We start from the raw sequence: 21,731 nt of genomic DNA on the forward strand, positions 1-21,731 counted from the left end.
CCAGCGAGATCACTGTTGAGGTTTTTTTTTAACATTTGTAAGGGTTTTTACAAAGAGACGTTGGGACATTTTCCAGTCGTATTTGTGCTGACAGAAGCAAATATTTTGAGACAAAGCCTTTTTCTTACACTAACAAAGTGTTTCTCTAATCGGGCCATCAGAGGTTAACTTTAACGTTTCAACAAATCTGTGGTCTGGAGAAGTGTACGTTGCCACATGGAAAAACATCCAGTGATAAACCATGACTCATTTTTAGCACCAAAACTATTCTTATCCGTATCCAGATGAATCGAGGTGACCTCACTGAATTAAAGAACATAACAGAATAAAAACACAAAAGAATAAAAATCTGACATGAAGGAGAGTGAACCGATAAAAGCAAGAGAAAGCTAATGATTTGTTTCTTCCTGAATCCTGTCTTGAAATCAAACCTCCCTTTGTCTCTCTCTGCAGCGCCTTTTCTGCTCCCAGGAGACGATAAAGCATCTTAACTGTGAGACAAAGACACTGTGCAGGAGCTGCTTTTTGCAAATGATGATTAATTCTCAGAGGTTGTTTTGAAAACCCTTAGCCTTGATTTGCCTCTTAAGTTTCCCTTCATTCTGCTCAGATGGCAGCGGGGCAGTTGGGAGATGTAGTTTTAATGTTTAATCTGACAGAAACATGAGCACAACTAAAACCATATCAGGTCTGTATTTAAAGACATATTTGATTATTTAGCTTTGTGTAGAAAAGTAAGGGACAGGGTGTGTTTCTGAGAGACCCACTGATTGGCTGGTGATATCAGGGGCTCCAGGTTCAATACCAGGAGTTCAAAAGTCGCTCTTCATCACTCTAAACTCTCTACAGATGACATCTAAGCTGCAAATGGCGTTAGAGGAACAAGTGGTGCTCTGTGTGTGTGTGTGTGTGTGTGTGTGTGTGTGTGTGTGTGTGTGTGTGTGTAAGGGGGGGTCATGACCTCTATGTAAGGCATGACCATTAAAGCAGGAGGGTGATGGTCAGACAGCAGAGGAGGGGGAGGCTGGAGAGGTGTGTTCTGGGTAATTAGAGCCCGGCCTTCTCGTACACTCTTGACACTCTGTGGCAATTTATTGCCCCGCTCGGGCAACTTGTCCACCCATCTAATTGCAATATTAGCGTGTAATAACAGCACTGTTACGGCGATCCGTCAGCTCCGCTTTTTGCTGCCTCGGCAGGATTTTGGCCATTAGCCGGCAAATGGAGGAAACAAAGCGACCTCTGAGAAGAGCATCAGCACACATTTATATTCACACACACACACACACACACACGTCTGTTAGTGTGCGACAGCATCTCTTTGTCCGAACTAAAAGAAGTTCCTATTTTTTGGAGTGAAGCTTGTGATTGTTTTGAATTAAAGGATCAGTTCACTCAATTATTCACAAATATTTGTCCTCTCTGCCCTCTACAGGAATCTCTGTCTCTGAGGTTTCTGTTCATCCTCATGCACGATGGAGGATGATGGGAGTTCTTTGCTGCTCACAGCTTTGGAAGATGACATTTTAAAAAATCAACAGCAAAATCTCTCACAGAGTCGACAGCTGTGTCCAAAATCCCTCCATCATTCATCCACTGCTCCTCATGAAAGACACTTGATAGTATAATCAAGGCCATAATTCACTGCTTCAGTTTGTTAAATATGAATATTTTCTGGTTTCTTCAATATCTTTGGATTTTGGACAAAACAAGACATTTGAGGATGACATTTGTCAGCATTTTCTGGATAGTTTTATACCAATTCCTCACTTATCTAAATAGTTGGTGATTAATTTCATAGTTGACAACTAGACGATGAATTGCTGCAGCTTTATTTAATTGTAACAGTTAAATAAACGGTAAATACATATGTCTGTGTTTGTTGTTAACAATTCACCCTGGAGAGTTAAATGTGAGGTCTGATGTTTTTTAAATGTGCCAGAGGGATGGATGTCATAGAAAACCAACCATCAACCAAAACTAAATGTTTCTCACGGACCAACAACCCTCAAACACACCAATACTGTGATCAATCTGTTAATCATACACCCAATCAGCTTAAGGAGGTCAAAGGTCAGAGGTCACAAATGAAGAAATGTATGGAGAAAATGTTCATGTGCCTCCAACGATCTGACGACGGAGGAGAGAAATAAAACAAGAAAAATGCAAGAAAGAAAAAGAGCGTCGAGTTAAAGATAAAACATAAAGATCAGTGTGTGTGTGTGTGTGTGTGTATGTGTGTGTGCGTGCATGTGCGTGTGTGTGTCAGTTTGATTTACTCCAGCGAGACGTGAATTCACAACATTAAACCACTTTACTGTAGCTACTGAGCTACATCATTTGCATGATGGGTCACTAAACACACTAAACCACCCCCTAACTCCCCCCCCACCACTGTGTGTGTGTGTGTGTGTGTGTGTGTGTGTGTGTGTGTGTGTGTGTGTGTGTGTGTGTGTGTGTGTGTGTGTGTGTGTGTGTGTGTGTGTGTTGGGGGGTCACTATAATAAATACTGCATTTCTTAACCGGTGCTAAAATGCAGAGAAACCAGTGGTGCTGCAGTAAATCACAGAAGACGACTGACAGTGTGTGTCTGCACATATATGTGTGTTCATGTTACTGTGTGTGTGTGTGTGTGTGTGTGTGTGTGTGTGTGTGTGTGTGTGTGTGTGTGCGTGTGTGTGTGTGTGTGTGTGTGTGTGTCCATTAATATGCAGACAATAGCTGTGTGTGTATTCCCTGGGTTAGTGGACTAGTATCAGTGTCCTGTCGTGTCCTAATTAAAGCTGCAGAGGAACAGCGAAATGATTTCAGACATTCTCCAGCAGCAGCAGAAGCAGTTTGTTCTGATTTTACAGACAAACTGATATAATTGATAATTACAACGACACACCAGACACAACAACACATCAGATACAACAACACAACAGAGCTGTCTGGATGTGTGACAGTACACTGAGGGTAACAGGCTGCAGGATAAAGCCACAACAACTTGGCAGCCTCAGCTCTGTAGTTCAGTCCGGTCAGATACTTCAGGAGGGGAAAGTTAAAGTTTCAACAGTTGAATCCACAATCAGTTCCACTGATCTGCACAGAACAAACCTCCTGTTCAGTACAATGAATAATCTGCTGCCTTTTCATGTTTTACTTAACCTGACCTCCAGCAGAACATGCCCAGGCCACCTCCAAGCTTCTGTTCCTCATGATATTACATAAAATATCAATCAGTTGTGGAGAAGACAGTCAGTGCAGATCCACGTGTTCGGGAGGAATAAACACATGCGGTCACATCAGATTCTACTCTTGATTCAGAGACGTTTACAGGCGGGAGGAGAGCTCAGTTTAAAAGAGGTGATTTATCTTCACTCCTGAGTATCAGCTTGATCTGGGGGTGACCTCCAGTGTCAGGTGTTTTTCAGTGATGGGAACGGCAGTTCTTTTTACTGAACTGAATCTCTAGAATCTGTTCATTAAAATGATTCGTTCAAAAGATCCGTTCACCGAATCATTCAGTGCTCTCCAACTCCCTGAACTGATAAACAGCCAAACGATCCATCATTCAGTTCATGATTCAGCGACGCAAATCACGTTCGCGAATGTGAGTGACTTTTACTATGTAGTAAAATCACTTAACATGATGCTACACGGATGTTAGCAACACAGCACTAATTTTAGCAGTACGGTTACTGAACGTGAATCAACTCCTCTGCCCTGAGTGAGTGACACATCGCCACTTTCAGCACAGTACGTGAATCACGTCCTCAGCGACAGTTCTCTGTGTGCAGTAGGTTTGCGAATCATGAACGAATCATGGCACGAACGTGAAACACGTCCTCACAGTTATCTGTGTGCAGGCAAGTGAGTCCCCGCCCACACGCTGGCTGTGTCGTTCACCGAAGATTCACGAGTGAGTTGCAGCAGTTCCACTCCTGGCCGGCATGCTTGCGGCTGAGCTCAACTGAGGAGGAGGTGCCACTTTCAAATCTTAATAGCTCACTCGCTAGCTCTCCAGGTTTGTAGACCCTAGCTTTAAATGTCATGATCAACAATATTTGAAATGACAAAATAACATATATTCATACTTTCACCTCCTCATCTTGAAACAGAAGATGGTTCAGAGTCACTGTAAAGCTCTGCCAGCAGCACCCACAATGCCTTGCGTCTGTAGATGTTGGATGTATACAGTCCATCTCATGTGTGACAGAACACACGGAGAGGTGACAAAACCTCTAAAAACACCCATCAAACACACACACCACCAACACATACAGCCGGAGGTGAGAGGACAGACCACTGTGTGTGTGTGTGTGTGTGTGTGTGTGTGTGTGTGTGTGTGTGTGGGTGGGTGGGTGTGTTTGTGTGTGTCTGTGTAGACTCACTGATGGAGTCCTATTGTGGCATGTACCAACATGCGTGCACTGTATGTATTTTCTTCTATAGATGCATTCAAGTTGTGTGTGTGTGTGCTCATACATATGAGTGTGTATCACCTGTGTGTGTGTGTGTCCTGGCCACGGTCCAAGGCTTCTCTAACGAGCCAACATGGAGTTTGTACTGACCCCCTCTCCTTCCCCTCTCCCTCCCTCCAGACCTCCTCTGAGGTCACTGGCTCAACCGGGCCAATCACAGCCGGGCGTTGTGACAGACAGCCGCCGACTCCAAGGACACCGAGAGTGGAGGGATTAGAAGGCGAGGACAAACGTGGTGTTAATAAAGGATTGTGATGCTGATGTTTGGAAGTGTATGATTGGCTGTCGGGAGATAATATTCACACCGAGGGACGACGGGAGATTTCATGTAGCATTGGATGAAAAATACATGATCACTGCTCGTTATAAAATACATAAAAACCTTTCAAACACTTAGAAACTTTTTCTTCAGATTCATAACTTAGTCCAATCTAGAACACACAGACATGAAACACATTTCTATAGATCCAGAGTGAAATGCACTACCTGAGTATATTATTATCACTATATCATTATATCATTATAAAATAAAAGTCAGTTAATCCTCTTGGAAATCATAGAAAGATGTGCAGAACTTGCCTGAGAATTATCACACCTTTAACTTTACTTCTGGATCAGAGTAATCTGATAGCACTTCCATGATAGTACTTCCATGTGCACACTGCAAACAGGACGTGCTAACAGCAAATTCAGCATACTTTGAGAGTTTTTGATTAAATGTGAATAGACATATGCTAAAATAGGAGTTGTATCTCTCAGCTACCTTAAAAATAGCAAAAAGAATACTAATAATTCTGCTTAAAAATCATTGAAGTGGCTCTTTTTGTTATCCCATTATTATCAGATCAATCATCTGAGTTCTTCAATAAATCAATCTGTTGTCTTTGTCATATTAAAACCAGCTCGTCTCTAATGGAAGTTTGAGGAGGGGTTGCAGTATTTAAACCTGATTTTACACGTGTTGATTGAACAATTCACACAGCTGAGCGTCTGTCGGAAGTGAGAGGTGAGGAAGAAGAGGTGAGATGCAACAAGACTGAAACGGAGAAAAACAAAAGAATCAGATGGATGTTTGAACAAATACAGAAACATGATGCAGAGCAACAGAACTCAAGACTGTCATGTTTTACTTATAAAAAAAATACATTTTAGAAGTTTATAATGATAGTCTAAGTATCAATGTGCAGAGACTTGAGAATGTCAGAGTATCTTCATGTCAAAATCACTCAATCACTCATGGTTCGTTCCAGGACCAGAATATTGTAGTACTTAAAAGAAACAACTTTTCACACCATCTCCAGTTTGCTCTCCAGCAGCTGATCTCTAACAAAAAAACAGAGACAAAATGACTCTGTTTGACAACATCAAGAACGAACTCAAAAGCTCAACTTTTGAGCCAACATGGATGAGAAATCCTGGTGGAAATGGAAATGTGTACATCTACAACTCCAGGACAACTGGCTGACTCAGTCTGCTGCTGAAGATCACAAGACACGATCGAAACGCTGCTGAACGGACCTTGTGGTGAGATTATTTTGTAAACTAAAACAAGAAAATGTCTTCAAAACAATCCAAGCTGAGTTCACCCTTCATGTTAGAAAAAGTTGTTTGAGCTCACCGTCCGCTTACTCTATATATAAAGTTAGTCATGAAGCAGGTCTTTTCCATTTTGCCCTCCAAAAGTCTTGTCAGGCTCAACTTTTGCTTGGAGAAAAACAGAATCATGTAGATAAGTCTCATCGACTCATGAAGACCATGACATATGGTCAAAAGCTGCATAAAAAAAAAGCAGTCACCATACCTCTGAGTTCACTGAAACACTAATGGTGATGGATTTTCTTCCTGTGATACGTTTAAAGTCTTTTCAAGTAGATTTCCACTGAAATTAAATGAAACCAGCAACAGCCTGACAGGAAGAACTGAAGATGATTTGTGAATGCAAAGAAGCAAAAGAGCTAAAAATCAACATACAACAACTGACACTAAAAAAGGGTTCAGCTCAAACTCCCAGAAAATCCTCTGTCAGAGAGGAGGACAGAAGACAGAATCCTCCATTATAAAGATACTTAAACATCAGTTCACCTCCAATCAGATCATCGTCACACTTTGACCACCTGATGTGAAATCAAACCTGAGCTGACTCCTTGGATAAGACAGAAGACTGTGTGTGTGTGGGAGAGAGAGAGACAGACAGACAGACAGAGAGAGAGAGGGAGGGAGAGAGAGAGACAGACAGACAGACAGAGAGAGAGAGGGAGGGAGAGAGAGAGAGACAGACAGACAGACAGAGAGAGAGAGGGAGGGAGAGAGAGAGAGACAGACAGACAGACAGAGAGAGGGAGGGAGGGAGAGAGAGAGAGAGAGAGAGAGAGAGAGAGGTGTCTGAGGTATGAAGCCACACTCAGTTGAGCTCCTACCTGTCGATGATGACGGGGTCGGAGGGCGTCTCGTTGCGATTTCCGCAGCTCTTCTTGTCACAACACCGACTGAAAGAGAGAACAACACACTGAGTTGTATTATGTTTTAGATACTATATTTTTAATATTTTCTTTTTACACAAATTCATCTTACAATAAATGTGACAGTCACACTGCAAGAATATTCATCACAGTCAGTCAAGTTCAATTCACTCTTAAAAGGTAAATATTTAAATGAACTGAAACAACCATTTATAGAGTTATCTGGAAATAAACACAAATGTATAAAGCAGGTGACTGTGACAGAAACTTAATTTGTTTAAAGAAAATGGATAGAAATATATAATATGACACAAGCAGCATTAAACACTACTTTTACTTTTTATAACTAGTACTTTAGGTCATTTACTGATTTTTGAAGATGATTTTTACTTTAACTAAAACTTAAAAAATAAAAATATTTGTCTGAAAATCAACAACTTTTAAACTCAAAACAACTGATCACAGTTACTACTTTAAACTTTTGTCTCTAATTTCCCCAATTTCTCCCAGACTGCATCACTATTCCCAGGAAACTTCAGAAATCATTATGAATTCTGTGCGTCCAAAATTTTTACTTTTATTTTGAAAAGCAGCCCTGTTTCCCCTCTCTCACACACACCCACCCACACATGCACACACACACACACACACACACACACACTCTCTATGTCCAGCTGGGTGGGGTCCAAACCAAGGTCACTGACAGTTGGATGACGCCCAGTGAGGAGGCACCACTGCAGCCCCCACTGACCCCCGGCGCCATCGCCCCTGACAACCAGCCAGCCAAGCCGACGGCTGCTCGCCAAACAGCCGTCCAGGTAGCCAGAGGGCAAACTGGCCAGCAAGTGTTTCACTGGAGCAGACGACCAGGACTGGTCCACGTGGTCTGTGGAGGCATCCAGTAGAAGGAGCGCTGGGTTTGTGCTCCAGCTCCGCAGGGGGCGGGTGGAGTCTAATGAGGCTGTTGGTGTGGCGGGTCATTGTGGCATGTTGAACAGCAGCACACTGAATCCAACACATTAATATCCATCAGTGTTCAGATGTACTGCTGTCGGTGAACACACCACGGAGTCAGTACTACTTACTTATGTAATGTGCCTAAGTGCAAACTTAAATTACTTCATATACTGACTATACTGTACACTTTTAATCACTCGCCATAATAGCAAGTTTTAAAGTTTTCACAGAGAAATGGTCAGTGTAATAAATTATTGATTTATTGTAATAACATGTATAGATTATAGGTAATAAATGTATTTATTTATTTTACCTCATCAGGTTTTAAAGTCAAACTAATTACAAATAATTCCAGTCATTTGTAGATTCTGTCACATCTCGCCTCCTGAATCAGATAATTCATCTGCTGTCTGTCCCACTATATGATCGATCAATTAATTGATAAATGGTCCAATATAACTGCCACAAAGTGAAAACATGGATCTGTATCAGCATCTTTAAGAAACGCCTTTATTTTGAAATTCTCACAGCACATCATTTGTGTTACCTCTTCTGTTCTCTTGGAGCACAATATGACAAGGATATTTACTCCCATCTATGTTTGGAAATATTCTGGATTGTTGAGAAAAGACAAGTAAACTTAAGACCAGAGGATCGTTAACCTATTGCTGCAGCTACGTTGTGACGGCCGTCGCCGAGCTCTGCTTCCGTTTTGTGTGTCTGTGTGTGTGTCTGCCTGCCTATTGGAGTTATTTCAGTGTGCTGGTGCTCCTCCCTCTTCTTGGCCTGAGGGATTCTGAGTGGAGCAGCACCCGGAACAACGCACCAATCCAGACGGAGGAATATGCGGAAGTCGCTACAAATCTCTGGCCAGCATGGCAGTCATGGCGGCTGTGATTTCAATTCAGCAGTCTCTCAAAAATATACAAATTGTGAATTGTTGTGCACGACACACTTGTTAATCGTCTGTAGACTGGGCCAGGCACAGATTAGAACAGAACTGATCACACAAGTGCAGTTGCTTGATGTTAGATCCATTAGGTGAAGGGGTGCTGTTTTGATTGTTTTTGGTTTGGAGTAATAAGGATGTAGACAGAGAGGTTTTATTTTCATTTTGTTTAAAAACAGTAGCTCAGTTTTCCAAGTCCTCTTTTGGTTATATTTGTTTTTTGATTCAATAGCACTCGCAGGCCCTTGGTCCTCTGCATATTGTTTGTGGGTTTTTTTACAATCCCACTTCCGGCCAATGAATAATTTTAATCTACCAGTTACACCTGGTTTTCAGTTGCTTCCTTTTCCCCTATTGAGCTGGGTTGTAACATACAGCGACATCAGTTGATCTGTTGATAAGCCTGAGAGTCAACTGTGTTGTTCTGTTGGGAGATGCAGCGCCGAGAACCAGCAGTACATAACACAAAGTCTAAATAATTCATGTCATCTACTAAGCTATGTGTAGAGGCAAGTCTGTTAGCTGCTAAGCTAATTTATGCTAACAAGTAGCAAAACTAATTGTTTTGTCACCATGTCGGTTATTACTGAGACAAATTCTATACTTTTGTTTAAAGTTTTTATTGTTAAGCCATTTTTTTTTTTCATTTTATGGTTTAAAAGTGGTAAAATGTAGGAAGATAAAGTCGTGGCAGCTTTTCTGTAACCAGTCGTGTGAAATGAAGTGATGACATCATCTCATGCTGATTGAAGGCTTCTGGAATGAAACAAATCACGTGTTTCTGACAAACAGAGCTTTACTTGCACCTGACTGTCAGATTGATTCCAAGTGTCTCTGCTGTCTGTAAATAGAAGCGTTAATAAGCCGCTTCAATATCTTTTTAACGAGGGGTGTGAATCTTTGGTAATATCACAATTCCATTTTGACACTTTACTTTAGAAACAATTCATCAATCAGTGGCCTGCTTCATGTCCGTCTCTCAAAGATAATCATCCAGTCATTAATTTAAAACAACCTCGACCTTGTTTAATAATCAACTTCAACACAACTGTAGTGTGTGCGCTCTGTAAAGTGTCCGGGTCCAACACTGCCCTTGGAGTTTAGTTCCACCTTTTCATTCAGTCAACATCACGCTACTAATTAACATTCAGAAAAATCGATTTCTGACATTCATGAATAGATTCTGAATTGTTGGAGAGAATACTGATACTTATTTGAATCCAATGTTTTCATCCAACTGTATTTTTAACACAATTCTTAACCTTTGGACTTTCTGAGGATTACTCATGATTCTGGTTTGAAACTCTTCTCATCACAACTCTTTTATTTAATTTCAATAATAATGATCCATTAACAAATCATATCATGATCATATGATTTTACTTTTGATAATTTCAGCATAAATACTCTTATAATTATATTTAAAGGAGCTTTCTGTAGTTTAAAAGAAGAAATTCAAGCTCTGAGTTTTAGTATTTACAATCTTAATGAGTGAATAATACAAACTGTTTCCATCAGTGAATAAACCAGGTGGAAGCAGAGGAAAATAAGGTCCCATGACACTGTTTGAAGCTAGAGAGGTGGCAGGGTCCACCACATATAAACACAATAAAACAGTATAAACTGTGTTGTCCTTTAAGATCAGTTTGTTTATTCAGTTTATTAAGTCATGGAAAGAGAGTGTGATTATTTAATTTGTTTAGGCAGGAAGAAGAATCAGCCAATGAGGATCCTTCTCTTGTGATGACATGCTGCAGATAAGTCCTTAAGTCGGTGTTTTTCTCCTCCTCTTTTCTCCTCAGTCAGTGAAACATTTTCAGCCTCAGAGGAAATAGTCACATGTTTTAACCTCCAATGAGACATACGTGTAAGAACTTTGTCAAAATGAATTTATGAGCCTAAACATCAGCTGGAGCTCTATGAGATGTAAATATGAAGACGTGACAGAAGTGATCCATCCATCATTAATAACAACCCCATCCTGACACAACATCTCATCTCTGCCTGTAATCTCCTGACAAGCTGCTCCACACAATCAATTAATTTTTTTTCTCCTTTCTTATCGCTGTGAGGGTCATTAACATATCTTCCGGTAATTCTTAAAAATTAATCATATTGCATATGACCCGCAACGTCCAATTACACTCCTGCATTCGCCCCATGCTGTCCTGAATCAAATTGCCATTTGATAAACAAGCGTCAAATTGAGGCTGCGAATGCCAAATGAGACACTTTATGAATCATTTATCGCGCTGTTTGATCTCTAAGTACAGAAAAATCATAAACTAAGCACTGTGTTTGTGTCTCTGCTGCCTCTATGTGTCTGTATGGAAGTGTATGTGTGACTGTTGCCATAGAACAAGACACAATAATTTATTCCCCCAGCTACTTGGAACCATTAGTGAAAGTTCCAGGAGACCAATTAGCATTGGAAACCCACTGGTGCTGCTGTGGTGACAACCTCCTCCAAACTGCCAAAGAAGTGTTATAAACAAACTGGACCCCAGGAGCACTGCCGGGGCCCCTCCAGGGACCCGGGGCCCCTTTCCAAAGACGAAAACAAACCTTGGCTGAGCGTCCACAATATCGCCTTAATGACGTTTCCCCCCGGGCCGCAAACAGGCTAACACCACGGCCGGCTAATGACTGAGAGGAACAACACACACCAACCTGAGAGGGAGTGTGAAGCCACCAGAGTGTGTGTGTGTGTGTGTGTGTGTGTGTGTGTGTGTGTGTGTGTGTGTGTGTGTGTGTGTGTGTGTGTTTGTGTTTGTGTGTGAGGCTGAAACACAGCAAAAATAAAACAAACAGTGTGTGTTTGTTGCTGCTGTCACTCATTTTGGCGGACAGAGTCTATCCCTCGCTGCTGCTGCGGCAGACAGCCTCCTCAGGTCGCTGCACACACACACACACACACACACACACACACACACACACACACTCACACAAATACACACACACACACACAGGTCCCAAAAATAATTCAGCCAGAGGAGCCAGCTTGGCCGGCAAGCGGCGGCCGGGCCGCACAAGCATCATTACCGCTGGCTGCTCCTCCTCGCCAATTCAGACGTCGCCACAAGTGGAATCTACTTAAAGCACAAAGCAAAGGTTTGTCCGGGCATGTCGGCTATCCACTATCACACACACACCATGAAAAAAAAACACTGAGAGCCCTTCAAAGGCTCCCTGAGGATGGCGCAGCGCGGCTTCAGAGGCCAGCCAGCTCTCGGATCACAGCGTCCAGATAACACCGAGCAGGACGGGCCGGCTCGCTTTCAAAGGGCAAGTGTTGTAATTACTTGAAGGCCTGGAACGCCTCGGCGGCAGCAGCCGACCCCATTGATTCGCTCCAGCCAGCGCCGCCTGGCCTGGAAGCAGCCTTCCTTTGGGCGAGCACGACAGCAGGTTTTTCTCAGCATCGCCCGCAGCCTGGCAGCCAGTAAGGGAGCGAGGTGGCAAGGCAAGCGGCCCGGAGCTGGCGAGCCTCCGGGAGCCCGCTGGCAACACCGGCATGCCAACCTGGCTGCCACCGCTGTGCCTGCTCACTGGGTTGTGATTGGTAGTTTTGGAAAGCAGCAGAGTCCCGTTTAAGAATGGTTAATGTGCCGCAATGATCCGATGGAGAGGTCTCACACACGCACAAGCACACACACATACACACACACACACAGAGTCTTTAACGCTCCTCTGTCCAGTTAAGGAGGATAATCTCAAATTTAATGATTTTAATTTATCTGTTTATGTTGTTGGAGCCTGACTGGAGAAGATGTTAGATGGAGATGGAAACATGACACTCTAACTTTCACATTTTTCAGGCGTGAAGCCATGACGCGTTTGGGTTGAGGAGGTAAATACTTTCACATGGCTCATAGGACACAGAGTTTGAGAGAGACCGAAGTTTTTTCTCGCCACTGTTGGTTACAGCCTGCTCATGGGGGAAATGTTGGATCTGTGTAAATAAATGAATTACACAATATCATGTAGACCTGCTTTTCTTGGTGAACTGGTGCTATATGAATAAAAATGAACTTGTCTTGAAGTAATATTCTGATATTCTGATGCAATCTCTTGGACTGTTGCCTGAAGAAAATTACAAACTGTCAAACAAACTATTGTCAAGACTATTTTAGCTAATTTTCCCGTGTTTAAAAAAACATGCAAATACACAATAATTTTACAATAAAACAGGAATTAGTCAAAGATGTTTGGTTCCTTTTAAATGTTAATCAACGTGTTTCATGTCACCGCTGACTTCCTCCAGTATTTAAACTGTCACTACACAACTTTTCTGCCACCTTTCTAAAACATCAGTAACAAAACCTGCCTGCTTATTAATACAACTGGAAGTTTCACAGCACTGAGATCAGGGTTTCTACATCCAACTAGGATTCTGACTGTTGCTTTCTATATTGGGACAGTCGCCAGGCTGCTAATGCTATCCATCAGTAATACCACAGAGAAACACTAGGGGGAATTGAAATGAACCAAAACCACAATCACCAGAAACACCTGTAATCGTACACTGCCTGGCCAAAAAAAAGTCGCCACCTGGCTTTAACTAACCAAATAGGTATGAGCCTCCTATTGGATAATTATTGCATGGGTAATTATCTTTCAGCTTGTAAAAAGTTGTTAACCCGGACTGATGCAATGAGTAGCTTCTCATTTAAACAGCCATGTCCTAAGACACATCCTGTGGTTGTGAAAAAGATCTTAGTCTGTTTGAGGACGGTCAAATCTTTGGCATGCATCAAGAAGAGAAAAAATCTAAGGAGATCGCAGAAACTACTAAAATTGGATTAAGAACTGTCCAAAGCATAGCTAAAAACTGGAAGGATAGTGGGGAACCATCATCTTCGAGGAAGAAATGTGGTCTAAAAAAAAAATCCTGACTGATCATGATCGGTGATCACTTAAACGTTTTGTGAAATCAAATCCTGGAAAAACAACAGTAAAACTCAGGGCTGTGTTTAATAGTGAAAGTAGAGCATTTCCACATGCACAGTGTGAAGGGAACTCAATGGATTGGGACTGAACAGGTGTGTAGCCTTAAGAAAACCACTAATCAGTGAGGCTAATCTGAAAAAAGGAATATAAAGATTGGACTCTGGCGCAATGGAGGAAGGCTACGTGGTCTGATGAGTCCAGATTTACCCTGTTCCAGAGTGATGCTGCGTCAGGGTAAGAAGAGAGGCAGATGAAGTGATGCACCCATCATGCCTAGTGCTCACTGTACAAGCCTGTGGGGGCAGTGCTATGATCTGGGGTGGCTGCAGTTGGTCAGGTCTAGATTCAGCATTATGTGCTCAAAGAATGAGGTCAGCTGACTACCTGAATGTACTGAATGACCACATTCTTCCACCAGTGTATTTTTTCTTCCCTGATGGCACAGGCATATTCCAAGATGACAATGCCAGGATTCATCAGGCTCAAATTGCAAAAGAGTGGTTCAGGGAGCATGAGACATCATTTTCACACATGGATTGGCCAACAAAATATTAGAGTGCGTGACCTTTTTTACGGTAGCAACTTATTTCGGCAAGGCAGTGTAGTTAACTGACTCTAAATTTTTAGAGATTAGTAGAAAAATAATAAAAGTCACACTCACACAACTGAAATTGTCAGTTTATTTATATGATTTGGGGTTTTTTTTTATTTAAAGGGATTATAATATTTCTGTTGACTGTGGCTTTTCAGGTCATTCGATCTCCAACTATTTATTTGCTAAATATTGTTTTTGAATTTCAAATGTGATTTCTTTGAATCTCTACAACATATCTGCTGATTTTTGGTTGTTTTTATTGTCTTTTTGATGCAATCCTCTACTTTCGATTCATGTCTTATTTCTCATGTAGTTCTGTGCAGAGCTTTTTCATTTGTCTGGGTGAATAATAAACCTGTCTAGTCTTACCAATAGTCACATCAAACATAGTTTTAAGACTACAAGTTGATGGAAAGAGAAGATGGACTCGGCTAGTTTCTCATTTTATATTAACCCCATTAGAGGGTAACAAGGTGTTCCTCCACCTGTACGCTCTATAACAGGAGCTCCACCCTGAAGGTGCAGCGGGCTGAGAGTGATCCAGGTAGACAAACCAACAGGGACGCCCATAAAGACAAGCTCATCTGGGAGCATCACAGCATGGAGACAGGGAGAGATGGAAAGAGTGAGGCGCTCTCTGATCCCTCACTCATTAGTGAATGGAAACACAGCATCCATCAGGGGGAACGGTGGTTAATAATCGCACTCAATCACATAATGACTGAAGACAGCCAGCCGTCATTATGGAAATGAAGCTCATATCAAAGGAATCTCGCAGGGGGGAAATGAGCTTGACGCCCCGATAAAAGTCAGAGAAGGAGGAGAAGTTTACAGACACTGAAGTTGTGTTGTGGTGGAGGAGGAGGAGGAGAAGGAGGAGGAGGAGATAACTCAGAGAGCAGGAAAATGGAGAAGAGGAGGAGGAGGAGTAAGAGGAGAGGTCAAACTACAGAACACAACCTACGGTCGGTTCCATCAGTTCAACATCTTCCATTAAAACTTTCCTGTTGATCTAAACCAGGTCACTCCATAGTTATACTAGATTGTAGAGATGTGAACTGGTTTAATGCAAAGTTTACATCCAACACACCAGTTCACCCCACAGTTAATCCAGATGACTGCACCTGATCCAGTTTACTTTGCATTTAAACCAGTTTACTTTACATTTAAACCAGTTTACTGCATGCCAAGATTAAAACTGTTTACCTGGTTTACAGATGAACCAGTCAACATGTAACACTCCGGTTTACTCCCCAGATAAACTGGATTACTAAAATCTAAAATTAATTACTAAAATGCACCAGTTAACTGCACTTCAGCTGGTTTACCAGTTTACCCCACGTGTAGACTAGTTGACTGAAAATACAAACCAGTTTACTCAGTCTTTTTCTAATTTATTCACACACTAAACAGTTGACTTCATATTGAAATCAGTCTATTGTACCAGTTCACACAAGCAGTTAACTGTAAATGTATTCCATCCTGTTCACACCTCAACACACCTGTTTCACTGATCCTGGTTCATTAAAGTTTCCTTTAAATATACATATATATATATATATATATATATATATATATATGTATATATATATATATATATATATATATATATATACATATATACATATATATATATATATATATATATATATATATGTATATATATACATATATATATATATATATATATATATATATATATATATATATATATATATATATATATATATATATATATATATATATATATATATATATATATATATATATATATATATATATATATGATTCACCTTTAGGATAAAAAAAAGAATCTGTGTGATTATAAAAGTTTTATAAATAGTGGTTGTTTTAAATATGAACACATTACAGATATTTTATTTTAGATGATTTCATTCTATTTTTCTTTAGGTCTCACTCTGTAAAACACCAACAGCTCCATTACATGTTTGAAAGATGGTGTGTATGCGTGTGTGTGTGTGTGTGTGTGTGTGTGTGTGTGTGTGTGTGTGTGTGTGTGTGTGTAAAAGAAAAAAAGAGCAGCTGTTGGTTTGTCGTTCATCACACCAATCAACACGTATCCTGCCCTGCGTGTCTCTGCTGATGGTTTTACTGGTTCAGACTGAGGAGTGAAGAAGAGTGAGGGGGAGGAGAGCAGATAAAAATAGGACAAACACTCATATATAAAACACACACACACAACCTAAAAGCATCTGTATATATTTCAGCGACGGCACTTCTCCACATGCACACACAACAGCAGACTGGTTAAGATAAGCAGGAAACTGGTTGATGTGTGTCTTTGTCTAGTTTAACTCTGATGTAAACTGGTCCAAATGCATCTGTAGACCAGCTGAGGTTCAGTCAACTGTGTAAACATGTTAACATGTATATGTTCAATGATGCTTCAGTTGACCTGAGAACAAAATTAAAAGTTGCCCCAATGCATCATTCTTAGGGTTTATAATTGCTCTGTGGCTTACCTGCACATGATCTCGTGGGTGAGGAGGACACGACACATCTCTGGATTCTTGTCCTGACCCTCATACAGGATGGCCTGATGGGAAACAAACAGAGAGATGATTTACTGGAGATATAAAACATGAGATTTAATCTGCTTTAATAGTTTAAATAATGTGGAGGTGGAAGGTCGAGGTCACAAGCTTTAAGGTCTGGATAGACGAGGGTTAAGTCTGCATAGTACATTTCAATTTACAGATAAACAAGTTAACTCAACAAATAAACCAGTTAACTCATAATATTAACCAGCAACTCGACATACCAACCCATCAACTTGTCATACAAAACAGTTAACTCAACATATAAAACAGTTAACTCAACATATAAACCAGTTAACTCAACATATTAACCAGTTAACTCAACATATTAACTAGTTAACTCAAAACATAAAACAGTTAACTCGACATATTATCCAGTTATCTTCACATATAAACCAGTTAACTCGACATGTTAATCGGCTAACTTTACATATCAACCAGTTAACTCAACATATAAACCAGTTAACTCTACATATGAACCAGTTTACTAGACATATAAACCAGTTAACTTACATATGAACCAGTTAACTCAGCATATAAACCAGGTAACTCAATATATAAACCATTTAACTTAAAATACAAACCAGTTAACTCAACATATTAATCAGTTAACGTTAAATATAAACCAGTTAACATGACATGTAAACCAGTTAACCACAATACCTTCACCACCAACAAAATCAAACATGGCCGTCAATTACTTCCTCCACCTCCACCTCCTCCTCCTCCTCCACCTCCTCCCCTCTCGGTGGTCTCAGCCTCCTCAGAACTTCCCAGAATTCCCTGCCAGATGGCGCGTGGCTCACTGGGATGAAGACCCCCCCTCACCCTCCCATCCTCCCCCCTCCTCACCCCCACAGAGCTGTCATGTCAGCGTCCGGATGACGGATGACCGGTGTGTGTGTGTGTGTGTGTGTGTGTGTGTGTGTGTGTGTGTGTGTGTGTGTGTGTGTGTGTGTGTGTGTGTGTGTGTTGCTCTCTGTAATGCCCTGGTGGTTGTAAATGAACTCCAGTAAGAGTGTGTGTGTGTCTTTTCCTACGATGACCTACCACTACCTCATCCACCTTTATAGTCAAAACAGACCTCCGCCCTGCATGCTCACGCACACACACACACACACCCCTGGGGGACAATACTTTTAGGATAACGACCACTTCTGCATTATTGATTCTGATCCTGGCTCTGTTCCTCCGGATTAAAATGCTCCAGTTTGACCAGGAGGGATGTGGATTGCATCAGACACACACGCGCACGCGTTACACATGCACTAACCCACACACACGCACAGGTGGTCGATATTTATACATCATCGTTCCTGATGCAAGAGTCCCGTGAGTGTGTGATTGCACGTCCACTTTCATGCTTGTTTGTGGATTAATGTCTACATTCTGCTGTGTGTGTGTGTGTGTGTGTGTCGGTGTGTGTGTGTGTGTGTGTGTGTGTGTGTGTGTGTGATCTTTATATATTTTTCTGTACAAACCAACAGTTTTAGACCTTGACCGTGATATGCATATTTCTGAGTGAAGTTATTTTCGCAGAAGCATCGATGCTGATTGTTGGAAAGTGGAACTTCTTTTGACAGTTTTTAGAAGGTGAATATTTTTTTTTAATCTGCAACAAACATTTTAGAAATCGTTTTAGAGAAACTTGAGAATGACAACATTTGTATAACATGGAGACATTTCAACAAACTGATTTTATAAAGTGAGGATTCAGGCTGCAACTACTTTCATCATCAACCAATCACTGGTTCACAAATAATAAATTCAGTTGTGAAGAAGTCATGAACATCACAGTTTCCAGAGAAAGTGACTGTGAAAGTGTCTATAAATTGCCTCTAAAAAAACCCAACAAACTCATTCATTCACTGTCAGAAGTGATAGAAAAACAACGAATCCTCATGTTTAAGAAGCTGGAACCTGCAAATGTTTTGACATTTTAGCTCATAGCTAATAGTTGTCATTTATTTTGATCAGCTAATCAATTAATCGAATTATCGTAACAGCTCTAATTAATATATTTGTCAGAAAGTGAGGTTTATTGTTTCCTTTTTCAGAGAATGAGGACATTTGTCTTGTCTTCACTTCTTTAAAGAGGCTGTCGGAGTCTTCAAGCGTGATGTTGGGTTGTCACAGTATCGAGGACAGAATGAAAACAGTGATTCTCATTTGATCCAGTGGTTTTTCTGACTCTTTTTTCTTTGAAATATTTTTAGCCCTACTTCTAAACACAGAGAGACTTCCCACAGAGTCATGACAGTCACACCTCAGCCTCTCTGTGTGATGTCACTCACTGTACAATGCAGCGGCGCCTGCATCGCTCCACAGTCCAATCTGCATGAATTAAGCTCCTCCTCGCTCTGACAATCCCACGGACGCCGGGCTTCTAACGGGCCCTCGACAGGGTTTTATCGATCTGCAGGGACTCCAGCCGACCCGTCTGTCAGCTCTGACTGTCGACCAATGGGGTGTCATGTAGTGGGAGGTAAGGGTGGAGACTTGTGTGTGTGTGTGTGTGTGTGTGTGTGTGTGTGTGTGTGTGTATCATGGAGGAGGAGGTGTCAGGATTATTGTCTCCAGTGTGCCGTCGCTGCACCACATTAGGGCCTATTGATCGGTTTCCGTGGCTGACGCTTTGTCGAGGAGCCGCTTGGTACATCGATTGGTGACATGCCGGCAGGGCCGACCAGCAGGGGGGAGGAGGGAAATGACTGGGGGATAAATAAGAAGGAGGTGAAGCTGGGAGAACGGATTGAGGCTGAAACAGGTGTTTGGAAATTATTCATATATTTTTAAAATTTTATTTCATGTTCGGAGTGGCTGATTAATTGATTGATTGATTGATGACAGCGAGTGTCAGGCATCAATTTGTTGGCCCTCCAGAATTCCAGACCCTGAGACCACTGGATCCCAAGACCTCCAGAACCTCCAGACCCCCAGATCCCCAGACCTCCAGACCCTCCAGGGGCCACAAAAGCCTCAGGTTCACTAGTAATCTGATAAATTGTGTTTGGCAATTTGCAGGAAGAAATCAAATTATCAGCTAAGACAGGATCTATTATTATGATTATTATTATTCCATTCTTTAGTGAATGTAATTCTTAATAAAATGGTGTCAATCCTGTCCGGGTGTGCTCTGTAATATTGTTTGTGACTGGGATCCATTATCACTTCTGGTCCTGTCAGGTGGAGGGACCCTGGATCTAAATCTAGTGTCTGATTGTGGTTAGCGCTCATGTGGGACAGCATCAGTTGTGATTTATAGTTTTATTCGTCTGTAATGCCAAGAACGAGAGCTGCACCAGGAAAGTCTTTGGCTCTGAAGCTATGAATCTGCTTTTTACAGGAACCTGAAGGAAACACATTAGAGACATGATGCACAAACAGCTGAATTATCACTTGTACGATCAGATTTCTACATGTTGGTGTTGTTTCTGAAACATTACAATTTTGCTGCATTGGGTTTGATGATGAGTCTTTTTAATCCAAACTATAGCTGTGACAATATCAGGTTTTCACTGGATGATTATTGTGGAATGTTATTGCAATATCTATAGACATTTTGGGGGAAGTGCTGTTTAGAAAATTCATCTTTAACTGTGCTTGCTGTTTTCTGTCTTTTTCTAATCTGATGAATAACATGTTGACTTTTTTGTTGAATCCAAAACACTCCCTCTCTGGCGAGCCATCTCTTTCCTGGTGCAGCTCTCGTTCTTGGCATGATTTAAGCGTTGCAGTAACAAATCAATGCAAAGTGGCCTCACAGTGTGGATGTAGCTAGGTGTAGCTCACAGTAACTGCAGCTTCTTCTTCTTTTTCTGTTGACGGCAAGTTGTAACCAGCGTTAAGCTGTACAAACACCACCAATTACAAGAAAGTGAGAGTAAAGAAACAGAACACATGTTTTGAGTCAGGGCAAATTCAGCTGCAACGGCTTGCTCAAAATCTGGACTTTGTGTCTTTCATTTAAGTAGTAATGATTATCCTGGAGCAACATTAATTATGATGTTCAAATGTTGTGTTGGAACAAACCAACACAACAATATTGGATCCATCAGGGTCAAGAGGTCGATCATAATTCAGCTGTCAGGATTTCAAAAAGAGAATTAGCACTGAGATTCAGACAAATAAAAAGGAGTTCTGTGGAAATCACAATATTCATATTCAGACAGACAGCCTGTTGGACTGAATTGCTTTTAATAAACTGTCAAATTACTAATTTGTGCACTTATTATATTAACCTGGTTCAATGAATTTTAAATATTTATACCCTGAAATTGCATTTAAAGAAGTGCAGCGACGTTTGGATTTGATTCTGTCATTAACAACCTGTATGCAACCAACCGACACCTATTTTTTTAAAAGCAGAAGCATTTAATCTGAACTGTACAACTGTAATTATCGTGGATACTTCAGGCTCCAGACCAACTTAACTCATTAAACCTGTTACAGATTTACTTAAAACAAAATCTGACAACTATCTTAAAAATGTGGTCTATTCTGTAATCTGTTTAATTTCATTCTAATTGATTTAATCGTGAATTAAATTACTGAATGACATTTTTATTGGTGGTTTGTATGCGACATGTTGTTAGAAACTACTGGATAGAAGAAAAAAATCCCACAGAGGAGGTTCACATGATGTTTCTCAGATTAATATTTTCGACCAGGAGGATGTGGAGTTGAGTGAACTTCAGGAATGAAGCTGGGAGGTCGGCTGGCCAGATCCACTGGAATTTAGAAATATTTGAGGTTTTTTCTTCTTGGCAGAGAAACGTTCACAGGTTCAGATCCCA

General features: G+C 41.1%; 1 protein-coding gene across 3 annotated transcripts in view; it reads right to left on the reverse strand.

Moving 5' to 3' along the window:
• LOC119007873 (transcription factor COE3-like) overlaps positions 1–21,731 on the reverse strand; it is a 171,386-nt gene that overhangs the window by 123,211 nt on the left and 26,444 nt on the right. For all 3 annotated transcript variants that reach the window (XM_037077812.1, XM_037077813.1, XM_037077814.1), the window contains exons 5-6: positions 16,861–16,934; positions 6,885–6,953 (exon numbers count right to left, since the gene is read on the reverse strand). In XM_037077812.1, the coding sequence (XP_036933707.1) occupies positions 6,885–6,953; positions 16,861–16,934 (143 nt within the window). The remainder of the gene's footprint in view (positions 1–6,884; positions 6,954–16,860; positions 16,935–21,731) is intronic.

Source organism: Acanthopagrus latus, chromosome 18, assembly GCF_904848185.1.
Source record: "Acanthopagrus latus isolate v.2019 chromosome 18, fAcaLat1.1, whole genome shotgun sequence".
Taxonomy (NCBI): Eukaryota; Metazoa; Chordata; class Actinopteri; order Spariformes; family Sparidae; genus Acanthopagrus; species Acanthopagrus latus.